This window comes from Diadema setosum, chromosome 22 (assembly GCF_964275005.1).
Source record: "Diadema setosum chromosome 22, eeDiaSeto1, whole genome shotgun sequence".
NCBI lineage: Eukaryota > Metazoa > Echinodermata > Echinoidea > Diadematoida > Diadematidae > Diadema > Diadema setosum.
This window is the reverse complement of record NC_092706.1, coordinates 8,852,959-8,879,176: the sequence shown is the minus strand read 5'-3', so window position 1 is coordinate 8,879,176 and position 26,218 is coordinate 8,852,959. Positions and strand designations below refer to the sequence as shown.

Genomic DNA, 26,218 nt, shown 5'->3' with positions numbered 1-26,218 from the left:
TATCCCTTTTCTGTTCTGTCTCAAAATGTACCTATAGGGTAACTCCCAGCCATGCGCTGAATAATCAAAAACTTGTCGGTTCAGCTAAGCATTGAGGAGACAAAATTTTGTCTACGCCACCCCAAATTTCAGCAAACGTCTTTCCTCCTCTGTTGTAAGAGCAAAAGTGGAGGTAAAAAATAAAATAACTTTGCTTGAATGTTCATTACGAACTTTATAGAAGTAATCTAAAGCAGCAGCATTTTGAATCAGGGTTAGCACGCAGCTATATTAAATATCCGATAATCAATAGGCTCGTTCGGTTAAAACGTATTCCTCTTGAAACGTGAATCAATGTAAATTCAACGTTTACAACGTTTAGCTGTACATGTCCAAACCCGTTAAGATGTTGTCTAATACAAATGTACCCCCATTCCACAGATATTTTTTTCTCATCGGTCACTCGTCGGAAGCAAGGTGTGTTGCTTCCGGCCACCCACCGAAGTGTATCGGATCACAGTCTGATGAATCCGAATTGTGTTGGTCGACTATCAGGTCAGTGTCAGACATGACGGGCGTGATCTGACGAGGCAAGATCGTCCTATGAAGGAACTAAGCTCAGGGAGGCATTTCATGAAGTATTTTGGTCGGATATTTTTCTGACAAACTGTTACTAAAATCTTAAATCGTGAATGAAAGCGGGTCAAACAAGCTCTCCCAAACAGCACAACTCCTAACGCTAGTTTAACAACGTTTTAATTGAAATGCCAATGCCATGTATTCCCGAGGGCAATTAGATAAGAAGGAAGCTAAAACAATTCAAAACAACAGTGCTTTTATTATAAGCATATACTTATTTCATTGCTCTCATTCTAGTTTCGTAAACTCAATTATTTCGTTCTTCCTGATTACGAGGGAGCTCTGGGTCTCCACAGCATATACCATTACCGGCATGTGACGGTGTGAGGTGTGACGGGGACCAGAGTGTCCTTTATCGTTGAATCCTCGGGAGCCGGAGGAGTAGAAGTGCATAAGTTACGATAGTCCATTGACATTTTGGGTTTATTGTGGCACAGGAGAGTCTGCTGGCTCTTAAAGAAGAATAAATTCAAATATACGCATGGACTAAGTAGATGCAGCAATATTAGTAGAACACGTTAGTGAAATAATTTTGGGGAAAATCGGTCAATCCGTTGGAAAGTTATGAATCCTAAGTTTCGCTTCTGCCAGCGCTTGATGAGATGTCTGCAGCATTTTGTAACGTTTGCTATGGAAAGCAGCGTGAGGCAAATACAAGACAAAAAACAAAACATCTGGCATCTAAAAATATCATTTCTTTACCTCCAACCAGAAAGGGCGGGGGTAGATTTTCACTTATCATATGTCAGTAACAATTCGGAGGAATGTTAACTTTTTCACAGAATAAAAGCTATATATATATATATATATATATATATATATATATATATATATATGTATATTTTTTTTTTTTTGGGGGGGGGGGAATTCGTGATATCGTTTTCCATACGTGACGTCACAAAACAATGTAGTCCACTTATCCAGCAGTAGCGGCACCGAAACTTTAACAATTCATAACTTTAAGGGATTGTCCCATTTTCCTCAAGCTTTCACTGATGTGTTCAGCTAATATTGCTACATTCACTCAATTCACATTTTTGTTTACTTAAGGTCTCATTCCACACTAAATCGCAGAAGGGTGCTTGGTAGTGGACTCCTAGCCTTCACAATCAGCATATAGCTAACAGCTATTGTCCGATAAAAGTCTGCAAAATCGCTTGTCCTGGCTGACCGTAGGATCACCCTCCTTTTATAAACCGTTGGCCATCGGATGTCACTAGGTTTATACGATGAGTGTACGATGAGTGTCAGGTGACAGTTGAGTTGATGAGCTATTAACCCTTCGATCTCACAACGGGTAGTAATCGGACGATGCAAAGTACCGTTTACCCTCCGATGAGTGTTGGATTCTTGTTGGGCGACTCTCAAACACGAGATCGCAGATTGAAATCGGATGAGCATCAGGTTATGGTTAATCATTGAACACTCCACAGATTGTGCCGGACGTCGGCCAGACACGCCCGATAGCTGCGCAATACAATCTGACACACAACAGACTGACTCGACACTCATCTGACACTGATAAAACCTAAATTATAAGGAGATATCACTATTTTTCTCAATGAACCATAACTGTAGACGGTCTAGTATAGAAATAATGTGGCATTGCAACTGTTGTTCACATTTTCTATATTAAACAATACTTAACATTGACTATACTGAATCATTTTTTTATATAGGTTGTTTCTATCTCTAACTCACATTTAAGAACTATTTTGAAGCACCAAAACTGCATCTTTGTTTCATCTGCAAAATCCATGGTGAATAATTAATATCAAAGGAGACGATGCAATGTGAAACTTAAGTTTAATAATGATACTAATATTACGTGAAATTATTTTCTTATGTTAATGATATTATCCACTGTAATACCGAGAAATTTTATGTGGGATACCGTTCTAATCGAGTGTTATAAAAAATTAAATCTGTGCTTGTACATGTACTTAGTTTTTTGAAGGTTGTGTTTTTTTTTTTTTTTAATTCAGAGTTGACAATGTCTACGAGAATGTCTGGGTTTTGATGGGAAAAGAAAAAATTTGATTAATCATCAAAAAAAGTATATATCAGATGATCTGCCTAAGTCATTAATATTAGATATAAAAAGTAACGGTCCAAATAAACTACCCCGAGGGATCATCTCCTTTTCTGAATAAAGGGACAACCCAGGCTGTTTTTATATGATCGGAAAAAAAAACAACATAATAGACTTATAAAAAATATGCTCAGGTGGATCCGCGATTGAGGATAGAATACCCTTTAAAATAAAATGATTCCATCTTGGCCTGCTGGTAAATTGAAAACGCGTACGAGTATGGCCAGTGAAATATTACGCTTTGTCAATACTCTGATGACTTTTCTTTGACAGGTAAGGTAATTCCACATCCTCAAATATTGGTGTATTTCTTTTGCTTTTATTTCTGACAAAATCCATGACGGCTTCACGAAATTGCGGGTGACGAAGAGTGTACAGTATTGGGTTGACACAGGAGTTACAAATGGCGAGTGCGATGACTACGCGTGCAAAAGGACTGCGCACAAAGGAAGGAGTGAGTCCCAGGTTGAAAGTGAAATACGCTATTTGGTCTGGGGCCCAGCAGATGACGTAGATAAGGACAACCGTTAACGTTAAAGTGAGGGCTCGAGATCGGGCGATATTGTGGAACGTTGCTGTAGACTCTTTCGACGTGAAGCGGGCGGCCTCCCGCCGGAGTGACCGCACGATAGATACCTGGGTCACTAGCATGAGGACGGTTGGGAGAGCGAACTGAACGATGAAGTAATAAATTCCGTAGAGAATTTCATGGTTTCGCGGCAGTGCCTGATAGACGCACTTTCCCATTATCACATCTGTAGTGTTGCTCAAAAGGATTCGAACCATTGAGACGCATGATCCCGCCCAAATGAAACAAACGATGATATTCACGAGTCGGCGACTGGCGAAGCGCTTAAAATGGATCGGATAAACGACAGCGAAGAAGCGATCGAGGGACACTGCGACCAGGATGTAGATCGACGCCGTAATCGTGGTCCACATCAAATACTCGCCTTCTAAGATTTTACAATACAATGCTCCCATCCATGAATTAGGAATATATTTGACTTTTGGGAATGGAACCAGAAGGATCGAAGTGAGGAAATCAGCTATCGCCAGATTTCCAACGAGGATATCCGTTGAGCGACTCTTAGTGCGACGGCCGAACACTACAGTGATGACAAGAACGTTGCCGGTGATTCCAAGAATTGCTATAGCAAGCTCACAGATTACATACCAGGACCATGTCATGACTTCCCATGACCACGTGCTCTTGTTGTGCCCAGCCATAGACACAAAATTACTATATTCCTCATCGCTAGCTGATTCTGAAGAGACAGTTAGCATTTCGGTCATTGCCACATCTGAGTGTAATTTAGCTGATGTTTCAGTAGCCGCCGTCATCATAGTGTTAAAAGCGATTCCTTTTGGAGAAGAGAGAAAGATAAATTACAATGATTTCTTATTATGTTATGTCTTACCAATCAACTCAACCAAGTAAACAATTTGAAGATGATTGAGCATTGTTCAATGTAATAAATATGATTCCTTGTCCTTAGAGACAGCTTCGTCATTATTATTTGCCGTAAATATTTTGAGTAAACGTTCTACTTCAATTAATCTGCGTTTTTCGAAACTTTATGTTCACCGTCAATTGAAAGAAGAACGTTGCAATATAATCTTGATAATCAGTACGAGTGTCCTTAACTCTAGTCCTCCCATTTTCGTTGCTTTGAAACATTGTTGGTTTGTGTAGTAGAAACAAAGTCTAGAAGAAAAAAAAAAAATCGTTGACACAGTAATTGATAGTGATGAAATAACGGCCTTGCTGTTATGAAGTAGAAAATAGGACATGATTATTTCCCTAAAATTGCGAAATCAAAATTGGTAAAATAAAAAAATCCTTTGCCTTTCATCTTTAAAAAAAACAAATCTTCAAAGACAAAAACGAAATGGAAGTATGCTATTGACCACCCTTAAAGTTCTTGTTATATATGAACAGTTTGTTCGCAAAATCCGATAAGTCCATTTTTTAAGATTTTGAATTACTGTCTCTGTCATAAAGTACAAAATAATACCTTTTAAATTATATATCGGTCACTACATATAAAGGTACATTTTTAAAGTTATGGTCAAAAGAAGCAGAATTTTTCATATTATTCTCTTTATTTTTCTTGACTTTTAATCGCAAATATCTCCATTTGGCAAATATGGACTTATCGGTTTTTGCAAACAAACTCTTCATATATTACCTGAGCACATGCTATCTGTCATTTTGAAAAAACCTGTCACACCGTCATGCAGAAGTTTACTTCACATTAGATTTCGTTTGTGGTTTACAGGTTACCATAAATAATTTTGATAACGAATCAAACATATGTATTATGAATGTCTTTATAATCTGTTTACAATAGAAGAAAACAAAAAAGTATAGGAATTGTAAGGTTATTACTTGACCCTACAATGTAGATTTTCCAAGAAAACAAAAACAATCATGCTAACGATGTTAACCGTGTATATGAATGTGACAGCACACACACACACACACACACACACACTTACAAACATACACACATAGACACTTACCTCGTAAATAAGACCAGGTTGGTCTCACAGTGAGCGTCCAGAAAGATGTAGTGAAATTTCGGCAAACTTCGACACCACTTTTATATGAAAACACATCGTTAGATCCCTCCGCGAGTGCACTTTGAAAGTAATTGAATGGCAGAAGCCAGAAAGAGTTGAATGGAATCTATGATGTAACCTTCAAGTCACTTTCCTGCAAAGTCAACCTAAGCTCGTTTTTTTTTTTTTTTTTTTTTTTATTCGCCAGATAGAAAAGAAAGTTTTGATATTTCACCTGGAATTCAAAAAGATTTTTGAAGATGGTCGGAGACTCCAACAATGTCCGAAGGAGTTCACCAACATCACAATATTCGAGCTTATAAGCTGCTGCAATATTACAGCAATATCGATCATTGATCCGTGCATGAATTGCAGTGCCCAGCGCTAATGGATGTGCAAGACAATTTTGTTATCCGAGGAAAACAAAAATCGATGATTTCGTATTATGCTCCTGTCATGAAAAGGCTAATGGTGTAGCACATTCCCTGGAAGTATGAAGATTGTTACTCTGTTTTTCCTTCCCCTATCTTGCTCTCTTCCTTTCTTCTTTCTTTCTTGCTTTTCTTCTCTCTCTCTCTCTCTCTCGATCGACCGATCGAACATACGTAGCACTCACTGCTCTTTAGTGTTGTTAGTCGTCATATTACCCTTGCTATTTTGGCTCGCAAGTCGCTATACCCCTGTATTTTCTTGTTTATATGTTTGTTTGTTTGTTTTTTTATTTCTGATAATGTCATGTAGTCATCTTCTTTGCTGTCAGATTATTTGTGTTCTCCCCAGACAATTATGGATTTGCATTGAACGAACTAGAATAGTAGTAGCTGTTTCATTGCCGTACTTAAAGCGACATTTATCATGAGAAGATGGAAATGAAGAAGAAGAAGAAGAAGAAGAAGAAGAAGAAGGAGAAGGAGAAGGTGACCATTATCTAGTTTTGATTTGAATTGATTACTGACTCCTGCATAATCATTGTACAAGCACATTCATGTACACATGTACACGCACGCACGCACACACACACAGACACACACAGAGAAACACACAGACACACAGACAAACACACACATACATATATACATATATATATATATATATATATATAATAATCAAAATATGAAAGTTCTACGTCGGTGTGTAGTAAATAGATATCAAGAGTAAAATCGCCGCAAGAGCCAAAAAATTGGACTGACGTTTCGGTCAGAGACCTTTATCAAAGTAAGTCGGAACTAAGAAGACTTATAGGCTTTTGTCGTTATTATTTGTATCTTGGCAACTTATGTTTATGATATATATATATATATATATAGATAGATAGATATATATATATAGATATATACATATATTCAATCCTCTCACCTCCCTGATTTTATATACAGCCTATACATAAGTTGCATACAAATATTTTTGCCTTGACTGGGTTTACAATGTGTCACAAAATGTATCGCGATACTGTGAATAATACAGAAAGACTACAGGACTGCGTAGCTTGTTTTGCTTGCAGCTCTTATGCATAATACATGTAATTCTAGAAAAATAGAAGGGAGGAATGACTTGCGTAGAGATAGGATAGAGGAAAGAGGAAAATGGTACAGAAGGCTTGACTGCTTTCATCAAGGCTTAAACGAAGTTATGGATCAAATCAGCAAGGCAATTAAGACACATTTTCTCACCCAGTTGCAGATGAATAGTTTTATAGCTTTGTATGCCAGATCATGGTCAATTTATGATTTCGCATTGTCCTCTTGAATACTTGTTTCTTTACCAAACTTTAAAGAAGCAGTCATGATATGAAGAAGGAGAAAAAAAGGGGGAGGGGAGATAATTATTCAAGATTGATCGCATGTGAAATAGACAGATGAATCGTTCAAGTGTCTTTTGTAAATATATTGTGTAATGTTGGAGCTTGTGGGGCTTTCAAAAGATAGAACGAAAATAAAATAAAACAAAACCTCGTACTGAATGCAACAGAGCTCTTCCGATTTCTAATTCGTAACGTAATCGATATGATCAAACACAAACATATGATGTTGATGGTGATGATCTACAGCATTTGTATGGCGCCATTTATCTGTTTTAAAAACTTCCAAAGGCGCAGATTCCTCCAAGAGAGTTAGGAATTGAATGCTTGGTGAGTCTTGAGTGAGGCTTTGAAGTGCGCTAGTTTGTCAATTTCACGGAGAAATGATGGAAAAGAGTTTCGTGCATAAGAGAGACCGCGCGGAGCTAACATAAAGGAAAATGCCCGGTCTCTATATCCCTTGAGCTGTGTAATGGGCATCTGGAAAGTAGTTTGTAGTCTTCCCTGCGTTCATCCAAATAATGGAGCAGTAATTCACGTAGTAATCCACTTGCGGCTGAATTAAACCTTGGCAGTATCTTGTGAGATAAATGGTCGTATTCTTTTCAGACAATATGAATAGCGAAGGACAATAAATTTACCTCGGACATACAGACACACGCTTCATGAATGCTCCACGTTAACGTTTAAATCAGGGTCAAACCCAAATACTTGCATGTGTTAATTTGATTCACAAGAGAATAATTTATCTTGATTTGAACGGTATCAAGTTGATGTCTTTTCCGCATTGGCGCGATTATCAGCGAATCATACTTTTCCTCATTATGTTAACTCCATTAGATTTGAGCCATTTTGATAGTGATTTCATGTTGTTGTTGACACATTTTTCCAATTCAGGTGCATTAAGTGAGGAATGATAAAGGCAAATACCATGAGTGCAATGTCGCACTATTTCAACAGTGTCATTTACATGTATAGTGATAATAAACAAAGGCGGCCCAAGATGCAGCTTTCCTGGGGCACACCGCATGAAACATGACGTGGTTCTGACATGTTTCCATTGTTGACTGTAACTTGCTTTCTAACAGCGACAAGTAATCTTTGAACCAATTAGCAACGCTTTGTTCATGCATATCATATTTCTGCAGTTTTTTCAATAATCATGATATTGTGTGGTATGACATCAATATACAATAATGCTTTTTTTTTTTTCAAGTCAAGAGTAACATAGCCAAGAATGCGGCCTTTATCAAGAGCTTCACGTTTATTTTCATTGATTGTATATAGTGAGGACAAGGAGTGTCGAAACATTTGTACTAAAATCAACTGATTATTGGCCGAAGTAAAATACTTATATACCTGATTCAACACCTTTAACAGAACAGGGAGGACCGATATTAGTGGATAATTCAGAGGATCCGTCGTGTCTCCGCCTTTATGTTTTGATTTGGTGCAACACACGCTAATTTTCAGACACTTGGAAATTTACCTTTGGCTATTAGAAAGATAAATCAAGCACATGACAGAGTTGTATGATAATATGAGGCAATGTATCTTTCAAGACACATATCGGAAAATTGTCAATACCTGCTGTCTTATTTCTTGGGACTGAATCAAAACATCTCATTATTTCACATTCAGTAACAGGATGAAATCAGAAGTTGGAAGTAACGCATCCTGTCGATGTATCGAACACAGCTTCCATATGTATTTTTCTCTGAATAAGCCAGGTAAATTCCTTTAGGAACATCAACAAAACAAAATTATTGTTCATAATATTTGCTACATCCTTATATTCACGAATATAATTTTTCTTCAAATTTAACGCAACTGGTTACATTTTTCTTGGATAATAACACATGAAGCAACTTCCAAAGTTTGGTAGAGTCATGTACCTTTACTATTCACAATGTTTTCAGTAATTATTTCCTCTTGGTTTTATAATTGAGAAACTGAGAAAACTGAGAAATTGTGTAACTTCGTTGATATATTATATCAACGAAGTTACACAATTTCTCAGTTTCTTTTGATCATTTCGGTCGGAGGCCTGCTTTGATTTCATTGCTTTCTTCTTGATTCTGTCCCTTTCAGTCATAAGTAACTTTATGTTAGCATTAATCCATGGTGAAGATTTCTGTTTAACTCTTCTGCGTTTCAAAGGGGAATATCCATCTAATATTTTCATATAATTATTTATATAAATGTCATAATATGCCGCGTTAGTTTCGCGTGCTTGAATACATCATCCCAGGATTATTTTCGTAATTTATCACAGAATTCCACAAATTTCAGATTCTTCAAATTTTGAGAATTTACATACTTATTATTTGAGGTAGAGGTTTTTTACTTTGCCAATTAATGCCACTACAATGTAATGGTCACTAAGTGAGAGTGGTGCTACATAACACTTTGTACAAGTTCGTGGTTTGGCGAGAACAATACATCGATTGTCATGGCTAAAAACGGCGTGACTCTAATGGGTTTAGACACAAAGGCCCGAATTCACGAAGATGGTACAAATGAAACCATGGTTTGAACCATGGACAAAAACCATGGAGCGCCAAGCGTCGCATGGAATATTTCGTTACGAAATCAGTCATTTCGTCGATGAAATGATTATTTTGTAACGGAATGACAACATTTTGTAGCTAAATGAACATTTCGTCCACGAAATGATGATTTTGTTAACGTGCTGACGAAACGGTCATTTTGTCGACGAAATGATATATTTCTTAACGAAATATTCCATGCGACACTTGGCGCTCCATGGTTTTTGTCCATGGTTTAAACCATGGTTTCATTTGTACCACCTTCGTGAATTCGGGCCATATTGTTTTAGTCCATAATCAGATACAATCTCTAAAAGTTTCCTCGTTTGGTTTTGGTGGAATAATTTACCTGTGTCACAATTCACATCACCGACTAAAATGAAATAAGTGGAATCTGCATACGTACTCAGTGCATTCTCGAATTCAAAACAATTCATGTGAGCATTAAAGAGTCTTGATCATACTAAGGTGGATAGAGGCTTCTAGCCTCTGAGGTTAATAGGCCTACACACAAGTTCCATATCATTAATTGTAGTCATTACTGAATATGACAGTGACTCACGTTCAGAGTATTATCCCTTCGTCTAGTTGATTTCTATCGCGGCGTACTTTCTTGTAACCAGTTACTATAATTCAACATCAGAAATGTATTCGTTCAAAACATAGTTTCACACAAAGCAAAACACATCAAGCTGGTATACCAGGTGAGTAAGCTCTTTTATACTTCTTTAACATTCTTCAAAAGAAAACAAACATTGAAATGGGTTATTTTCAGAGCACGGAAAAAATTCAAACTTTAAAAAATTGCTTCACAGTTTAACATAATGAAGTGAGCAAGTTAGCATACACAGTCTTGTTTGCATGGGCTCATTTGACTCAACTATTCTATCATTCAAATGTAGCATACATGAAAACATACATCTGTTGCACATCCAATTAGCGTCTGAGTAAAAGAAGTGCTTGCTTCGTTAAGGAAATGACAAAATGGGATCCAATTATGACAAGCAATACAGATAATAGTTTTGCTGTTTGATTTGACAGGCTTTGAACAGTCGATGCGCGAATAATATGGGTGACTTTGTCGTGGTCGCACATTGTCGAGAAAGTTCGTGGAGACAGAGGATCACACTCTTTCCAGGTCACGCTCTGTGTTGATTCTCACCTTTTTGTTGTCAGTGGTCAATGCCGTGATCTTGACATCACTAACCTTGTCCATGCTTTTTTTTTTTTTACACTGTAAGCTTCGGCTGCTGCGTGCTTTGTTGAACAGGATCTGCCGATCTTTCTTGAGGTTGCAGCGTGCTCGGTAAGCATTGTCTCTAGTGTTGTATTAGGTGAATTTGACGAGATTTTGACGGGGTTCGGACCGTGTGTTCCCTCAGAGTGAATGGCCCGAAGACGATGGGACCGGTCGATGTCACCGAAGCTGAGTTCAGCACCAAGTTTCTCTGTTGCTAGATCCATGACCATCTTGTCCGTATCCTCGTTCGGGGTTTTGTGATGGCTAGTAATTGATGTCTGACGTATTTTGTCCTATGATGGTAATAATCCATTGCAGCCACAAACTATAAAGCATGTTTAAAATAAATTCTCATGTCCTCAAAGATGTTGCTGTTTAAGGCATTGCCTGTGCCGCCGAAAAGTAAAGCAAACAAACGAACAAAAGACAATAAAAAGGAAAGAGAAATAGCTCACAGAACCATCTGGTCAATTAAATCCTCCGTAATACTTATTATTACTTAAGTGTCCATAGGTGTCTGCCGTTTTGTCTACGTGTACTTTGCATGCTGTAAAATTGACTGCGTTTTTGCGAGCATGACAAACAAAGAGTTACGCTTTGCAGATGCTTTCGTGAATTTTCTCGGACCGGGAGGGTATTTCCAAGTCCTCAAATATTGGTGTATTTCTTTTGCTCTTATTTCTCAAAAAGTCCTTGAGAGCTTCACGGAATTGCGGGTGACGAAGGGTATAGAGTATGGGGTTCACGCAGGAGTTACAAATGGCGAGTGCGGTGGTTACGCGTGAGAAGGGACTGCGCACAAAGGAAGGAGAGATGATCCCAAGGTTGAAAGAAAAATACGCTATTTGGTCTGGAGCCCAGCAGATGACGTAGATAAGTACAACCGTAAATGTTAGCGTGAGGACTCGAGATCGGGCGATATTGTGGAACGATGCCGTGGACTCATTCGACGCGAAGCGAGCGGCCTCCCGTCGGAGTGAGCGCGCAATGGCTATCTGTGTCGCAAGCATAAGGACGGTCGGGAGAGCGAACTGGACGACGAAAACATAGATCCCGTAGACAATTTCCAGGTTCCTCGGCGGTGCCTGATAGACGCACTTTCCCACCATCACGTCCGTAGTATTAGTCAAGAGGATTCGTACCATTAAAACACATGATCCAGCCCAAATAAGACAAACGATGAGATTCACGAGTCGACGATTGGCGAAGCGTCTAAAATGGATCGGATAAACGACAGCAAAAAAGCGATCAAGGGACACTGCCACCAGGCTGTAGATCGACGCCGTGACCGTGGTCCACATCAAGTAATCACCTTCTACGACTTTACAGAAGAATGCGCCCGTCCATGAATTGGGAATAGAGTTCAATTTTGGATACGGAATCAAGAGGATCGAAGTGACAAAATCAGCTATCGCCAGATTCCCCACAAGGATATCCGTTGAACGACTTTTCGAGCGACGGCCGAACACCACAGTGATAACGAGAGCGTTACCAGTGATCCCAAGAATTGCAATGACAAGCTCACAGATCACATACCAAGACCACGCCCTGACTCCCCAAGACCAAGTGATCAGGTCTTGCCCAGGCGCAAACGAAAAATAGCTATATTCCTCATCGGCAGCTGATTCAGCAGAGGCTGTAGGCATTTCGGTGGACACCAGGTCTGAGTGAATTTTAGCCGACATTCCGGTGCACGTCGCAGTGATTAAGAGATGAAAGTTATTTCCTTGTACTCTACTCTTGTCACTACAACAGAAAATACAAGACAAGACAAATCAGAATTATGTCTGATCATGCTATGTCTTTAAGATTGAATTAACATCACAAAAATCCATGAGAATATCATGAATTCAAAAACTTTTTTTTTTTAATATTCTGAATCAGTTATTTCATTATGATGCGTATGTTCATAATTACGGCAGTCATACGTGACCAACATTCTGCATTTATAAATTTGTGTTTTCAAAACACTTTCCATTTTCTGCCAAAAAGGTAGAACATTCGAGTTATCTTAATTATTCAGAAATGCCAGTTCTCCCATTTTCGTTGCTTTAAAACATCGTTACTTTTATCGAGCTGAGACAAAGTCTAGGACAAAGTGGTGGTATTTTCCAAAACTGATTACAGAGTAATTTGATAGAGACGAAATTATCTAATCTCATTGCTTGAGCAGCCTTGCTGTTGTTCAAAGGAAAATATGCCACACTGATTTTTCGCTTCTGCTGAAAGGTTAAGATAGAACATTTGGATAGAAAATCATATGTACGCGCTTCCTTATAATTTGTCTGTAACATTATACGAATATGGTCACCCGAAGTTTCGTGTTGGAGTAATTAACATTTGGAGCTTGTCTTCCCTGAAAAGAAAACAAAAATCCACTATGTGTGTGATTTAGATTCTCATTGGTTTCCTGGTATTCAATTATCTATACTATAACTTGGAAACCACTACCGGGAGATATTGCAAGATAGTCGAATATAACGGCAACTAGAAACAAAAGGAAGAAAATAAAGGACTTGTCTGGTTATAATGTGACATTACCTCCATACTGTGAAATAAAAATGCATGCAAACGATGTTAGCTGTGTGTTGTTTTAGAAAGAATTCAAATGGGTGCTTGATTTATTTCAACACCAATACAGCATACATGCACAAGCATTTGACTTACCTCGTGAACAATATCAGGTTGGGCTCCCAGAGAGCGTCAAAAAAGACGTTGTGGAAGTTCGGCAAACTTCGTCACTACTTTTATATAAAAACTCGTATCGCTATGGAGTGTTTGATGAGTGTACTGTGAGTGTAATACAACTGAATTCTACAAGTCAGAAAAAGTTGAAAGGAATCTATGATCTAACCGTCTCCAAGGCAGGTTTCATTGAGGTCAAAGTCAACCTCACTCATTTTTTTTTTATTTTTTTTATTCCTCATGTCATACAGAAAGTTTCACTATTTTACAGGGAATTCAAAAAAGATATTCTCAGATGAAAATTACAAAGAAACTCACCAACGTCGCGCTTTTGATACTCTTACGCGACAATATGTCATCTATAATGGTCATTAAACCATGCATGAATTGCAGTACTCAGCGCTATTGGATGTGCAACATAATCTCTTTTCGAGGAAATCGATGATTTCAAATTTACTCTTTCTCGCGAAAAGATCAGTGGAATAATAGAGTTGCTGGGTGCATTAAAATTCCATCGCTGTCTATCAGTCTGTCTTTCTCTTTTTCTCTCTCTCTCTCGTTTTTTTTTTCTCCCCGCCCCCTCCCCCTGTCTCTCGAAGATACGCGGAAAACTATACAACTCTCTCTTATTAGTTACCACTGCTCTGTATTGATTTTATCTTTCTTGATATTTTGGCAGTATATTTACCCCTGCTTATTCTTGTTTGGGGTTTTGGGTTTGTTTGTTTTCTTCATTTCGAGTAGCGTAGAGTCATCTCCTTTGCTTTCATATTTATGTTTTCTTTTTTCCAATGTCATTTGGATTGATATTCTTGGAATACTTGCTTATCTTTTTGTTTGATTATCTTTTTCAACCTAAAGAAGCATTTATCAAAAGAAGAAGAAGAAGAAACGACTTGCGATTACTTCAGGAAGATCGTATGTAAAGACGTATCGTTCACCTTTGTTTCCTATGTCTTGTGTAATGTTGGAGCCTATCTGGCTTTCAAAACAGAATGAAGACAGCACGGGCAGTGAAAAGAAGAATATGTATATATATACATATACATATATATATATATATATATATATATATATATATATATATATATATATATATATATATATATATTTTATGTATATATCTCACTCAAAAAATTGCCGGAAAGCCCTGACTGCCTTTTTTGTAATTATGTAAACAGTCACACTTAAGCACTAGCCTACGTGATAACGTTTTCGATTCGATTCGATTTTATTTCTACATAATATTCTTTCTAAAATAAATAAATCATCTATATGAAAAAATTACAACTGATAATTATCAGGTATTTAATTTTGTAATCTCTATGTTATACCAACATTTTTTCGAAATAAAACTGAATACACAGCGTAGGTTCTACCTCCCTGGAAAATTGGAAATAACAAAGGTGGAACATGCATTATTTATTGAACCACACTCAAATACACACACACACGCGCGGTGTGCGTGTGTGTGTGTTTGTGTTATATATATATATATATATATATATTATATACAGACAGATAGATAGATATAGATAGATTTATACGTACACCATATATGTATATATATATGTATATACAAAATAAAAATATAGTTTGTGTTTAAAGTGATTCGTAGTCCACGTGTTGGTCAAATGATAGAACAGAACTCTTGAAATGGGCATGAATCATGCTGTCTTGCTGTCGATACCAACAGATCATTTTAAGAACACACAGATTTTCTGACTCCCTGCCCTTTGTTAAGATATATTGTACATACATGAAATTAAGCATATTCTATTAGCAAATATATTTTTGTCCATGATTAATGTAAACTTTCAAGCAGTATTTTATCCTTTCAAAGGTTATTTTACTTGAAAGTGAAGCGTGTGCAGAGTATTTTCAAGAAATGAAAAGGGGCCTCAAAGACATATCTCATCACACTTCTCTCTCTCTCTAAAAAAAAAAAAAAAGGTTGTAGAAAAACAGCAGAAAACACACTTTCCCATTCACTTTATGATCCCAAACTAATGAATGATGTATAAGAAGAATAGCTCTTTCAGAAAATGTGGAAAACTCAAACTTGACTTCATCAAGTTGTGCGACTTTTTGTTGCTTTTGTGACGCACGGTAACATAATTAATTATACACGTGTGTGTGTGTGTGTGTGTCTGTGTGTGTCTGTGCGTGTGCTTACTGTGCATGTACTGTAGTCATGACATTGTATTTATGATAACATCGTTTTTCAATCAAGATCAGATTAATCCGTTCACAGTGGCCCATTACTCTGTCATAGACATAATAATATCATTAAGAGAGATATTTACCCAAACTAATATTATGATAATAATGATAATGTAAATTCCGTGAATACAAAAATTCAGAAAAATCGGATTATCTGTTCTAAGTTATGCGAGTTCAGCTAAGATTTCGTCAAATCCACTACATCGCTGGATAAAAACACACCACAATAATGAGTGACGTCACAGGGCACAGATACACAAACGAAATATATAAGGCCGTTCAACATGTTTTTTTCTACATTTTTTTCTTGCGTAATAAGAGAACAGTTCACTTATCTTCTTAAAAAGGCAATTAGAATGATACTAGAACACATGTTTGCAACAAGTAAAGGTTATGAGTAATTTTCATTAAAAAGAACAGAGAGATTTATTTTTCAGTTCTCTAGTATTAAAGAAGTATGCTAACAAAAACATGAAAGGCCACCGTTTGCACAACTACAGCGCCCTCTTTCAGCAGCGTTTGGTTATTTCCAAACTTGACATTTACGATGTGACAGTGCATAAGACACTGCTGGTAGTAGAACAGGAAACGATAAACACTCCCCACCACCCCACACACAGAACTTCAATGTGTGATGACTGAAGAAATTTACATGTTGCTCTTGTTCCATAATGATGACTTTAACATGTTAAAAAAAAAGTGTTAAAAGTCTCTCATCGCATTCTTCCCATGACCCTTTGCTGACTTTGGTCCTTTTAATGTTTAAATTAATTTTTGGTGGTAAATCCTTTAATCATGTTGTTGGGACATTTGCATTTGGAAAAAAAAAATCTAGTACAGGATTTAGGCAGACAGATCCAGGCATACTGATACAATGTATCGAGCAATGAACTTATAATATAATATTCCGATGTCTCGTTTAATAATTAGAAAACGAAATAATGTTGGTAATTACGCATTCTTCTTCTTCTTCTTCTTCTTCTTCTTCTTCGGATTAACAAAAGCAAAACTTATATCACTCTCGGATAAACAAACGTTCTGCATAACGCCACAAAGCATACTTGCAAATATTCTGCATAACTATTAGAAATATTGGTAAAATGGAAAACATGATTTTTGCATGTGTCTGTGTGTATTTTCTTGTGTTTGAAGTAAAGGTGTAGAAAGATGATAAGAATTGTGTTGAAAGTTTGTGTTAGATTCTTCTAACTGGGGAGGAATTTTGACCAACTTTTCCAGGCTTACATTAAATACACTGATATAACACGAGTACAAAAAAAGTGTCACAAAACTTAAACGGTTACAAAACAAAAGAATGTTAACTTTTACTAATAAGATTGACTCCATCACCAATTCTCTGTTCTTTACATTGGCTACCTGTAGAACAAAGGATTATTTTCAAGATCCTATTATTAGTACATCATTCAGTTCATTCTTTTCCCCCGTCATACCTACGTGACTCTATTCCCAAATACAATCCGACACGAAGTCTACGTTCATCATCAGATGCATTGTTACTCCAAACACCTCAGAGTAAAACATGAATGGGTTGATCGTGTTTTCTCCATTTGGGACCAAAATTGTGAAATCAGTTGCCTATTCATTTGAATAAGGCAACTGTCAGCTACGGAAACATTCAAACCCAAACTTAAACGTATCTGTTCCTCTCACCTTGAGGACTATAATATCAATCTATAATGTTCACAACAATTGTATTCTTTATCTGGTATTAATGTGTTTGTTGTTGTTTGCCATTATTTTTCTTCTTTGTTGTCAAGTTTGAAGATGTATATGTTTTTCCTTTTTTTTTTATGAAGCGCCATGAGCACCGAAAGGTGGACCTGTGGACTATACAAGTAGCCACTATCATTATTATCATTATTGCCATTACTGTTCGTCCCTACACCACCAATCTCTACAGAGATTACTTTCATTATTATTTATCCTTTATATCGAAAGACATAAATGACACTTAATTGGGCAATTGAGTCACGTTACTAAGATGCCAAATGCTTTCATTTAGTTGACATTCTCTTGAATTTATGCGTTTTTTCCTTAAAGTTCTTTTGGAACAGTGCAACAAAAAATATGATTTCTCTCCTTAATTTGGCAGGAATATATATATATATATATATATATATATATATATATATATATACATATATATATATATATATATATATATATATATATATATTGTTTTATATTTAAAAGAGATACAACAATTGTATTTTCTTGAACTTTTTTGTGACTTTCAGATTGAGTTATAAATTGGAGGATTTAGAGGATATGTAAATTCTGTGACTGATACAAAAATTGAAACAAAGAAATGGCTTAAAATGAAAATTTACACTCTTTTAAAAACCCTACCAGTGAACAGCTGTAATACCAGCTAAAAGGGTGCATCATCATGTATGTCTTTCCAGAAACTTGATTGGTTGCAAGTCTTGGGAAAAAAATGCGAAAAAGGGTTTGTTAGTCTAAAATAAGAAACAAAAAGGTTTACTTCTCTGAAGGTTCGTGAATACTCTGAAAACTGAATAGGGTTTGTTTTATCAAAGATTTGCTAGTACACATTATTATTATTAATCATTGTTTCATTTTCGGAGTAACGAACATAATAACTTCACTTTTGGACTACTGAACCTTCGGAGTGATCAAGCATGTCTTATTTTCGGACTAGCAAACCTTTGAAACTTTACGATAGTGAACCTTATTTTATTTTTGGATTAACGAACCTTTGTAATAATCCCGCAAAAAGTGATACTCCAATATTTTAACGAACCCTTTTTCATTTGCGGACTAACGTGCACCTAGGTATACAATATTAGTGTGTTTCTGAATAACAGACCGTCGGAAAATCGAACCTTTGAAATAGCTGCGACACTTCGAAATAATGAACATCATCAAAGAAAAACAAAAACAAAATTGCGTGGATAACTTGCAGAATAATCTCAAAACTCATGTAATGTCCATATAGACGTGTGCTGCTTTGTTTATATAGTTTGAATAGATTACCCCCATCTTTGCATGCGAGCATATGACACGTGTGCGAATATGGCAAACAAATGGATACGCTTTGTAGATGATTTGATTACTTTTTCTCGAGTCGATGTTGTAATTCCAAGTCCTCAAATATTGGTGTATTTCTTTTGCTTTTGTTTCTGAAAACATCCTTAACGGCTTCACGGAATTGCGGGTGACGAAGGGTGTACACTATCGGGTTCACGCACGAGTTACAAATGGCGATTGCTGTAGTTATGCGTGAGACGGGACTACGCACAAAGGAAGAAGAAATGAGTCCTAGGTTGAAAGAGAGATACGTTACTTGGTCTGGAGCCCAGCAGACGACATAGATAAGGACAACAGTCAATGTTAGCGTGAGGACTCGAGATCGGGCGATTTGGTGGAACGATGCCGTGGACTCATTCGACGCAAAGCGGGCGCCCTCTCGCTGGAGTGAGCGCGCTATGGCTGTCTGGGTCGCAAGCATAAGGACGGTCGGGAGAGCGAACTCGACGACGAAGATATAAATCCCGTAGGCGACTTCCAAGTTTCGCGTCGATGGCTGAAACACGCACTTTCCCACTACCACGCCGGTAGTGTTGGATAAGAAGACTCGAAGCATTAAAACGCACGACCACAACCAAATAAAACAAACGATAAGATTGACGAGGCGACGATTGGCAAAGCGCTTGAAATGGATCGGATAAACGACAGCAAAGAAGCGATCGACGGACACTGCCACCAGGCTGTAGATTGACGTCGTGACTGTGGTCCACATCAAATACTCGCCTTCGAAGAATTTACAAAATAATTCGCCCGTCCATGAATTGGGAATAAAGTTCAATTTTGGGTACGGAATCAAAAGGATCGAAGTGACAAAATCAGCTATCGCCAGATTTCCCACAAGGATATCCGTTGACCGACTCTTCGAGCGACGGCCGAAGACGACAGCGATGACGAGGACGTTACCAGTGATTCCAAGAATTGCTATCACAAGCTCGCAGATCTCATACCAAGACCACGCCATGGCTCCCCAAGACCACGTGATCAACTTTTGCTCGGCCTCAGATGACGGAAAAATGTTATATTCCTCATCGCCAGCTGATTCGGAAGAGGCTGTTAGTATTTCGGTCACCATCACATGAGAGTGTAGTTCAGCCGACATTCCAGTTATCGTCACAGTCATTGCAATGAAAACTGCACCTTGTTCTCCGTCACTACAAGAAAATTTGCAAGACAAGACAAGTCACAATTACGTCTCCCTATGCTGTATCTTTCAGACTAAATCAACATCAAGGAGGTCACTGAGAATGTCATCAATTCAAGGATCCATATCCTGAATCAGGTATTTCACTATTATGAGTATGTCTATGATTACTGTAATCATACATTTTATTTGATTTCAAGTCCTGTTTCCACAAATCTACGACTCTCGAATCTGTCTAACTCCTGCCAATGTTGACAACAGTCTGATAAATCTAGACTATTCAGTACGAATGTCCATAGAAGACTACTATAAATACTGATGTTCTCCCGTTTTTATTCCTTTGATAAAGCTGATTTGATTGAATTGGTTTAAATTTCCACTCTGTGTTCGCAAGAACAAGACACAAATTACAATAACGTTATGTCTTTTTTGACGCACGAAAAAAATAATAAGCGAAACACATATCATTCTAATAATATAGACATTTGCAACACTTATGGTGAAAATTAGTAGTCATGAGAACAAAAGTGGGAGAGCTTAAATCACAAGCACAGTTTGTATTACTTGATAGGCTCCTGAAAAATAAATCACGTCATAATGAAAACCTGAATCGAACACGTAACAGCAAGAGGCATTTATACCAGAATGAAGAACTAAAACAACTAAAAATGAAGGTCCGCATGATGAAACAAAGATCCCTGCTGGAAAGAATACAGTGACCCACAGTGTGTTCACAGTGTATTCACATAGTCGACTATGTGAAAACGCTCGGATTTAACAATGTGAAGATGATTTCACACTGTGGTGTGGTTTTCACAGAGTGTAGTGCTGCTTTCTTTCACACCGTGAATTGATGACTCACATTGGGTTCACATTGTTAAAACGCTCGAATGTTTCCAGGTTAGCATGCCTGTACAGTGACGGGGCGATCATTAATGGCCCGTTAACGATCGCCCTGTCACTGTACAGGCATGCTTACCTGGAAACATTGAATTGCACATTGCTTGAATATGAGACCATTCTGAAGCAAATAATTTTCACACAACAATAAATATATAATGTACTTTTAAATGAATCCCACAAGGATTGGAACAATCATCCCCAGCATTCCCACTGATTCCCAGTGATCAGTTACCAGCCACCCCTTTAACAGTGCGGAGCGATTTCAAACTGTGTTTACACTGTAGGACATTGTATTCTTTCCAGCAGGGATGGGATGAATGGATACGAAAAGAAGGAATAGAATGAGACAAATTGAGATGATAGGGAGAAAGAGATGGAGAGAAGAGAGAATATCGAGCAGGAGGTTTGATGATTTCAAACAGAATATCTTTGGAATAAGTTATTCCTAAGTTGTCTAAAAAAATAATCAAAGTAGAATACCACTTCATTTAAGCTTATATCCAATGATTTACAGACTCTAGGCCCGATAAATGTCTTCTTTTTTTTTCAGCAGATATTAACAGATAAATGCAGTTAGTTAAGCTGTCTTGTTGGGTAATTATGGAAAGAACAGAAGATCATTATAACTGAATTTTTGCATGAGCTGTCCTCAATGGAAATCATATAAATCATAAATGTTAAGAATTTTATATTTGTCAACCAAAGGATTGGTGTACGTGAATAAATGATACGGAAACCGTCTTCTATGATGAATAGATTCTTTTAATCAGAAGTGTATCTGAGTTACCCCATGCCAAAATTCCATGCTATAAATGAGGAAGAATCAAAGTAGAATTATGCGTGAAAAGAGCTGAACGTAAAAAAACTTTTTAAATTTATTTATGACTTCAGAATTTATAGATGTCATTTTACTGTTACTATTGATATGTTCTTTCTATGATAACTTAATATCAACTGTAAAACCTAGAGATGTAGTGGAGTTCACTCCATCAAGGAGATTATTGTCAAAACAAATGTTATCTGGAAGAGTGGCAATAGTGTTAATAAGCAACATGTAATTTGATTTTTCTTTCACTTTCAAGGATAATTTGTTTTTATCTATTGATTGCAACAAGAAATGTGGATATTCTCCAAAATTAATGCAAATGTAATTGATAGGGTAAAATTATCAGTTCTCATTAATAGCCTTGATGTTGTTCAAAGAAAATCGGGACATACTATTTTCAGAAAATTGTGAAATAGAAATATCTTTAAGAAATTCTTTCTATTTTTTTTAAATTTCTGAAAACAGTTTTCATCATGACAAAAATGAAATGAAAGCACCTTTGTGATCCCTCCCTAAGATCTTGCTGTTGTTTTCAAGGACACAATTAAAATGTACACACAAAGAAAGTAACTCCCCTTTAATGAAATAAAGTGTAACTTTTTTAACAAAAACAAAATCTGAGCCAAATAATTAAGTAAAGGTATTTTCGAGCTTATTTCTTAACTTCTATGAGATTCTCTGCGATTAATCTGTTGAATAAAGCACGAGTCAGTGCATAGTTGTACAATTTTCAAAAGTCACCGAAAAAAAAAAATGGGAGGGGGAGGGGAGCCTGTGAAACATTGTCTCTTTTCGAGAATGTTAGAATACTGTTGTTTTGTCATCATCATTTTTTGAACCCTTTATGACATATAAATGATTCGTTAAATAACCCTTTTTGATCCGATCTGTACATTATGGTCATGCAATAACAAACACAACGACTAATACTTATGTACATTAATGCATTCAACTGGAGCTGTAAAATCTGTATTTTTTATAGTCAACAAAGTTAACTGTACAGTCATGGTCAACTGTACAGTGTTATGTTTGAGTAATTGCAGCTTGTTTCCCCGAAAGAAAAACAAAAATATACTTTGTATTTGATTAAGATTTTCATCAGTTTCCTGCGATTCAATTTTCTTTACTGTACTTTGGAAAACACCGCCGAAAGATATTGCATAACATTTACAAGTCAAATATAAAGACAACTAAAAACAAAAAGGAAGAAGATTAAGAAATTTTCTCTGATTGCTTACTTTATCACAACAAAAACAAATACAGTTACACGTACACGTACACATACACTAAACCTTACCTCACGAAGAAGATCAGGTTGGTCTGGCAGCAAACATCCAAAAAGACGAAGTGGAACTTCAAAAACTTCCACATTACTTTTATATGAAAGCACATCTTTAGAGCGTGCGACGAGTGCACTTTGAGAGTAATTGAATGCTAGAAGTCTGAAAGAGTTGAATGGAATCTATAATCTTACCTTGAAGCCACTTTAGACTTTTTGCAAAGCTCATCATTTCTCTTTTTTTTTTCTAAATCGGTATATCCAAATGAAAAAAAAACCCAGCTTCATTACTTTACACAAATTCAAGAAGATTCACTCAGATGAAGATCACAAAAAAACTTACCAACGTCGCAATTTTTGTCTATTGTACTACAATATTACATCTTTAGCGGCCATTAATTCGTGCACGAATTGCAGTGCCAGCGCTAATGGATGTGCAACATAATAACACAATATTTATGACTTTTTCGAGGAAAACGAAAATAGATGATATTGTAATATCCTCTTTGTCATGAAAAGATCAATGACATAACAGTCCTTGGGTGCATTAAGATTGCTTTTCTGTCTCTCCATCCCTCTCTGTTTGTTTGTCTCTCCCTCTCTCTCTCTCTCTCTTTCCTTGTCTCTTTCTATCTCCCGCTAGCAGACATAGGGGATATTCTTGAATGCACTTTTCCCTAGACCAATAATAACCTGCATGTTTCCTTGCAATGTTTTTTTTTTGTTTATCATAATATTAGGGCTTTAGCAATGATTGACAGATGATGTCACTTGCGATATAATGGTGTTTGTGTGTGTGTGTGTGTGTGTGTGTGTGTGTGTATGTGTATTGGAGTAACTTGAAGAAAACCCATAGAAATGAAGTACATAGATATTGTATTTAGACATTCAGTTGGGCATGTGAGTGATGTTGAGGGTATCATGAATCAACACGAGAAAACATGCATTTGAATTCCATAGGTACTTTAAAACAGAATAGACGGAGATAGGTAGCTGAAAAAAGTAAGCTGGAGCATGCACAGTACAGTGAATCACACTCAAACACACACACACACACATACACTTTCACACACACAAACCAGCAATAAGTGTTTGTGGGAGTACCCCGTTGTTATCTCCTGTAGACACATTTAGACTCGTGCAATGTGATTTTTTTCCCACAGTGCCCGACTACTAATGCGCAACATAAGATGGAACCCTCACTGTCCCTCGCTCTTCGACATCCACAATATTGTATACACACCACGCATATTACTTTTACTTTGCAATAATGCAGTACCACTGGCAACGTTTTGTTTGTTTGTTTTTTCCTCCATCTGGTGATGATCTTTCTTTTACATGTTTTAAAGTTGTTCTTATCCCATTTTGCGATCAAACTCTTCATGAAATAATAATATGTATTTCCATAAACATAATTCCTTTTTGTACTTTGTCCTCTCTCTCTTCATCTGTTCATCTATAATCGTATATCCAAATACAGTGAATATGTTTATGAAATATATTTATGTACAGACATACAAACATTATACATGTATAATAATTATATGCGTATATGTGTGCGTGTGCATGCATGCATGAAACCATGACGTTGTAATGTGTTCATGATTATGATGTTAATAGTTACTTCTTAATCAAGCTCAAAGTGTTCGATAAAAGTGGTCCATTGGAGCCCTTAATTTCTTTTTACAGTGATAATCAACGTCATTATTATTGCTCTGCAGACAGTGTTCATTTCTAGGGAAATTTGCCCTATAAGCTATATGATTCGGTGAATGCAAAAGAATAAGAAGTACACATTAGTTAAGTTTAAGGAAGATCGAAAGATCCGTTCAAAAGTTATGATAGTTATTCACTTGTTAAATCCACGATATCTCTGGATAAATAGTAGTAATACCCCACAACAATGCATGGTGTTACAGAAGGACAAGGATACAGTTCCAAGAACTTATATTTCCATTTATTCTTAATGAGAGAGTATTCCAAACTTGATGATTACTATGTGACATTGCAAAAGTGTTGGCAGCGAAACAGGAAGCGATCGTGAACTTCGTTTTAGGCTTTAATCACCCCTCCCCTCATTATCTTGTATGCGTAATTGGTTGTAAACCTATTAGAGTAAACTTGTCACGACACTTGTGTTTCATTTTTGATATGCTTAACATGTTTGTATGAATAGCACTCATACCTCTGATTGTGCTCTTACATCCACGACCCTTTGGTGGCTTTGGACATTGTAATCATTTCGCTACAGCTTTTTCATCAATTTGTCGTCGCATTTGCATATATCCGTATGGAGGCGTATAATACAACTTATCACACGTTGAGCCGATCGTTATTCTGAAGTTCTGTGAAGGTTAGTTGATACGCATATTTTCCATATTGTTGCATTTAGTGATTAACGAATTTTATTTAATTTCATGAACCTTTGGAATAACAAAATAATACTTCATTTTCGAATGTCTGAAAGAACCTTCAGCAAGAGGAATCTTATTCTATTTTTGGATTAACAAACCTAAGGAATTGCGGACATTCGGAGTAACGCCACAAATGTTAGGATAAACCAGTCTTGTGTCTTTTATTTTTGGGGATTAACGAGCATCTAGGTAAATGAAATTTGTGTCCGTTTTTTGTTTGTTCGCTCATTGAATTTATTCACGAGGTTTAATCAACCAAGAGGCTGTATTTCAGACACTTGGCATAAACAGGACAATCAAAGATGCAGAAACGATACAAAATCCATTCCAACGTAGAGGTGATACATACATCAACCAAGAAAAAAAAACACACAACATAACAAAACAAAGAGTAAACGCACTACAAAAAGTAAAATGAAATGAAATAAAAAAAACACAACAAGACATATTAAGGTTGTTTATCTTCTTCAGGTTAAAACAAACACTTCAATATGAACTGTGAGTGCATGTTTAAAAATTTTCGAATAAATCATGACGTTCTTAAAAAATTCAGACTGTCTTATATTCTAATATTTTCAAAACTCACAAGCCGAAAACCGAGTTGGCCAGACTCTCTATATACGGCACTGGGGGCTACCAATATCACACTGATGGAAAAATTACTGGACTTGTTAATTCAATAACTGTCACACTTTGTATCTCATTTCGTTGAGAGTTGTTTGGCAAAATTATTAGCTGTTCTTTTCCTATTCATCCATCTACCCTTTCTTTGGTGTCCGTTTGGTGGGCACCTACTTCCATTTAAAGTGTATA

The 26,218-nt window shown here is 36.7% G+C and overlaps 1 protein-coding gene across 1 annotated transcript; it reads right to left on the bottom strand.

The window, feature by feature from the left end:
• Positions 1-2,944: 2,944 nt before the first annotated feature.
• LOC140245613 (allatostatin-A receptor-like) lies at positions 2,945-4,054 on the bottom strand. The gene has a single exon (XM_072325177.1). The coding sequence runs from the start codon at positions 4,052-4,054 to the stop codon at positions 2,945-2,947; it is 1,110 nt and encodes a 369-aa protein (XP_072181278.1).
• Between the last annotated feature and the right edge of the window lie 22,164 nt (positions 4,055-26,218).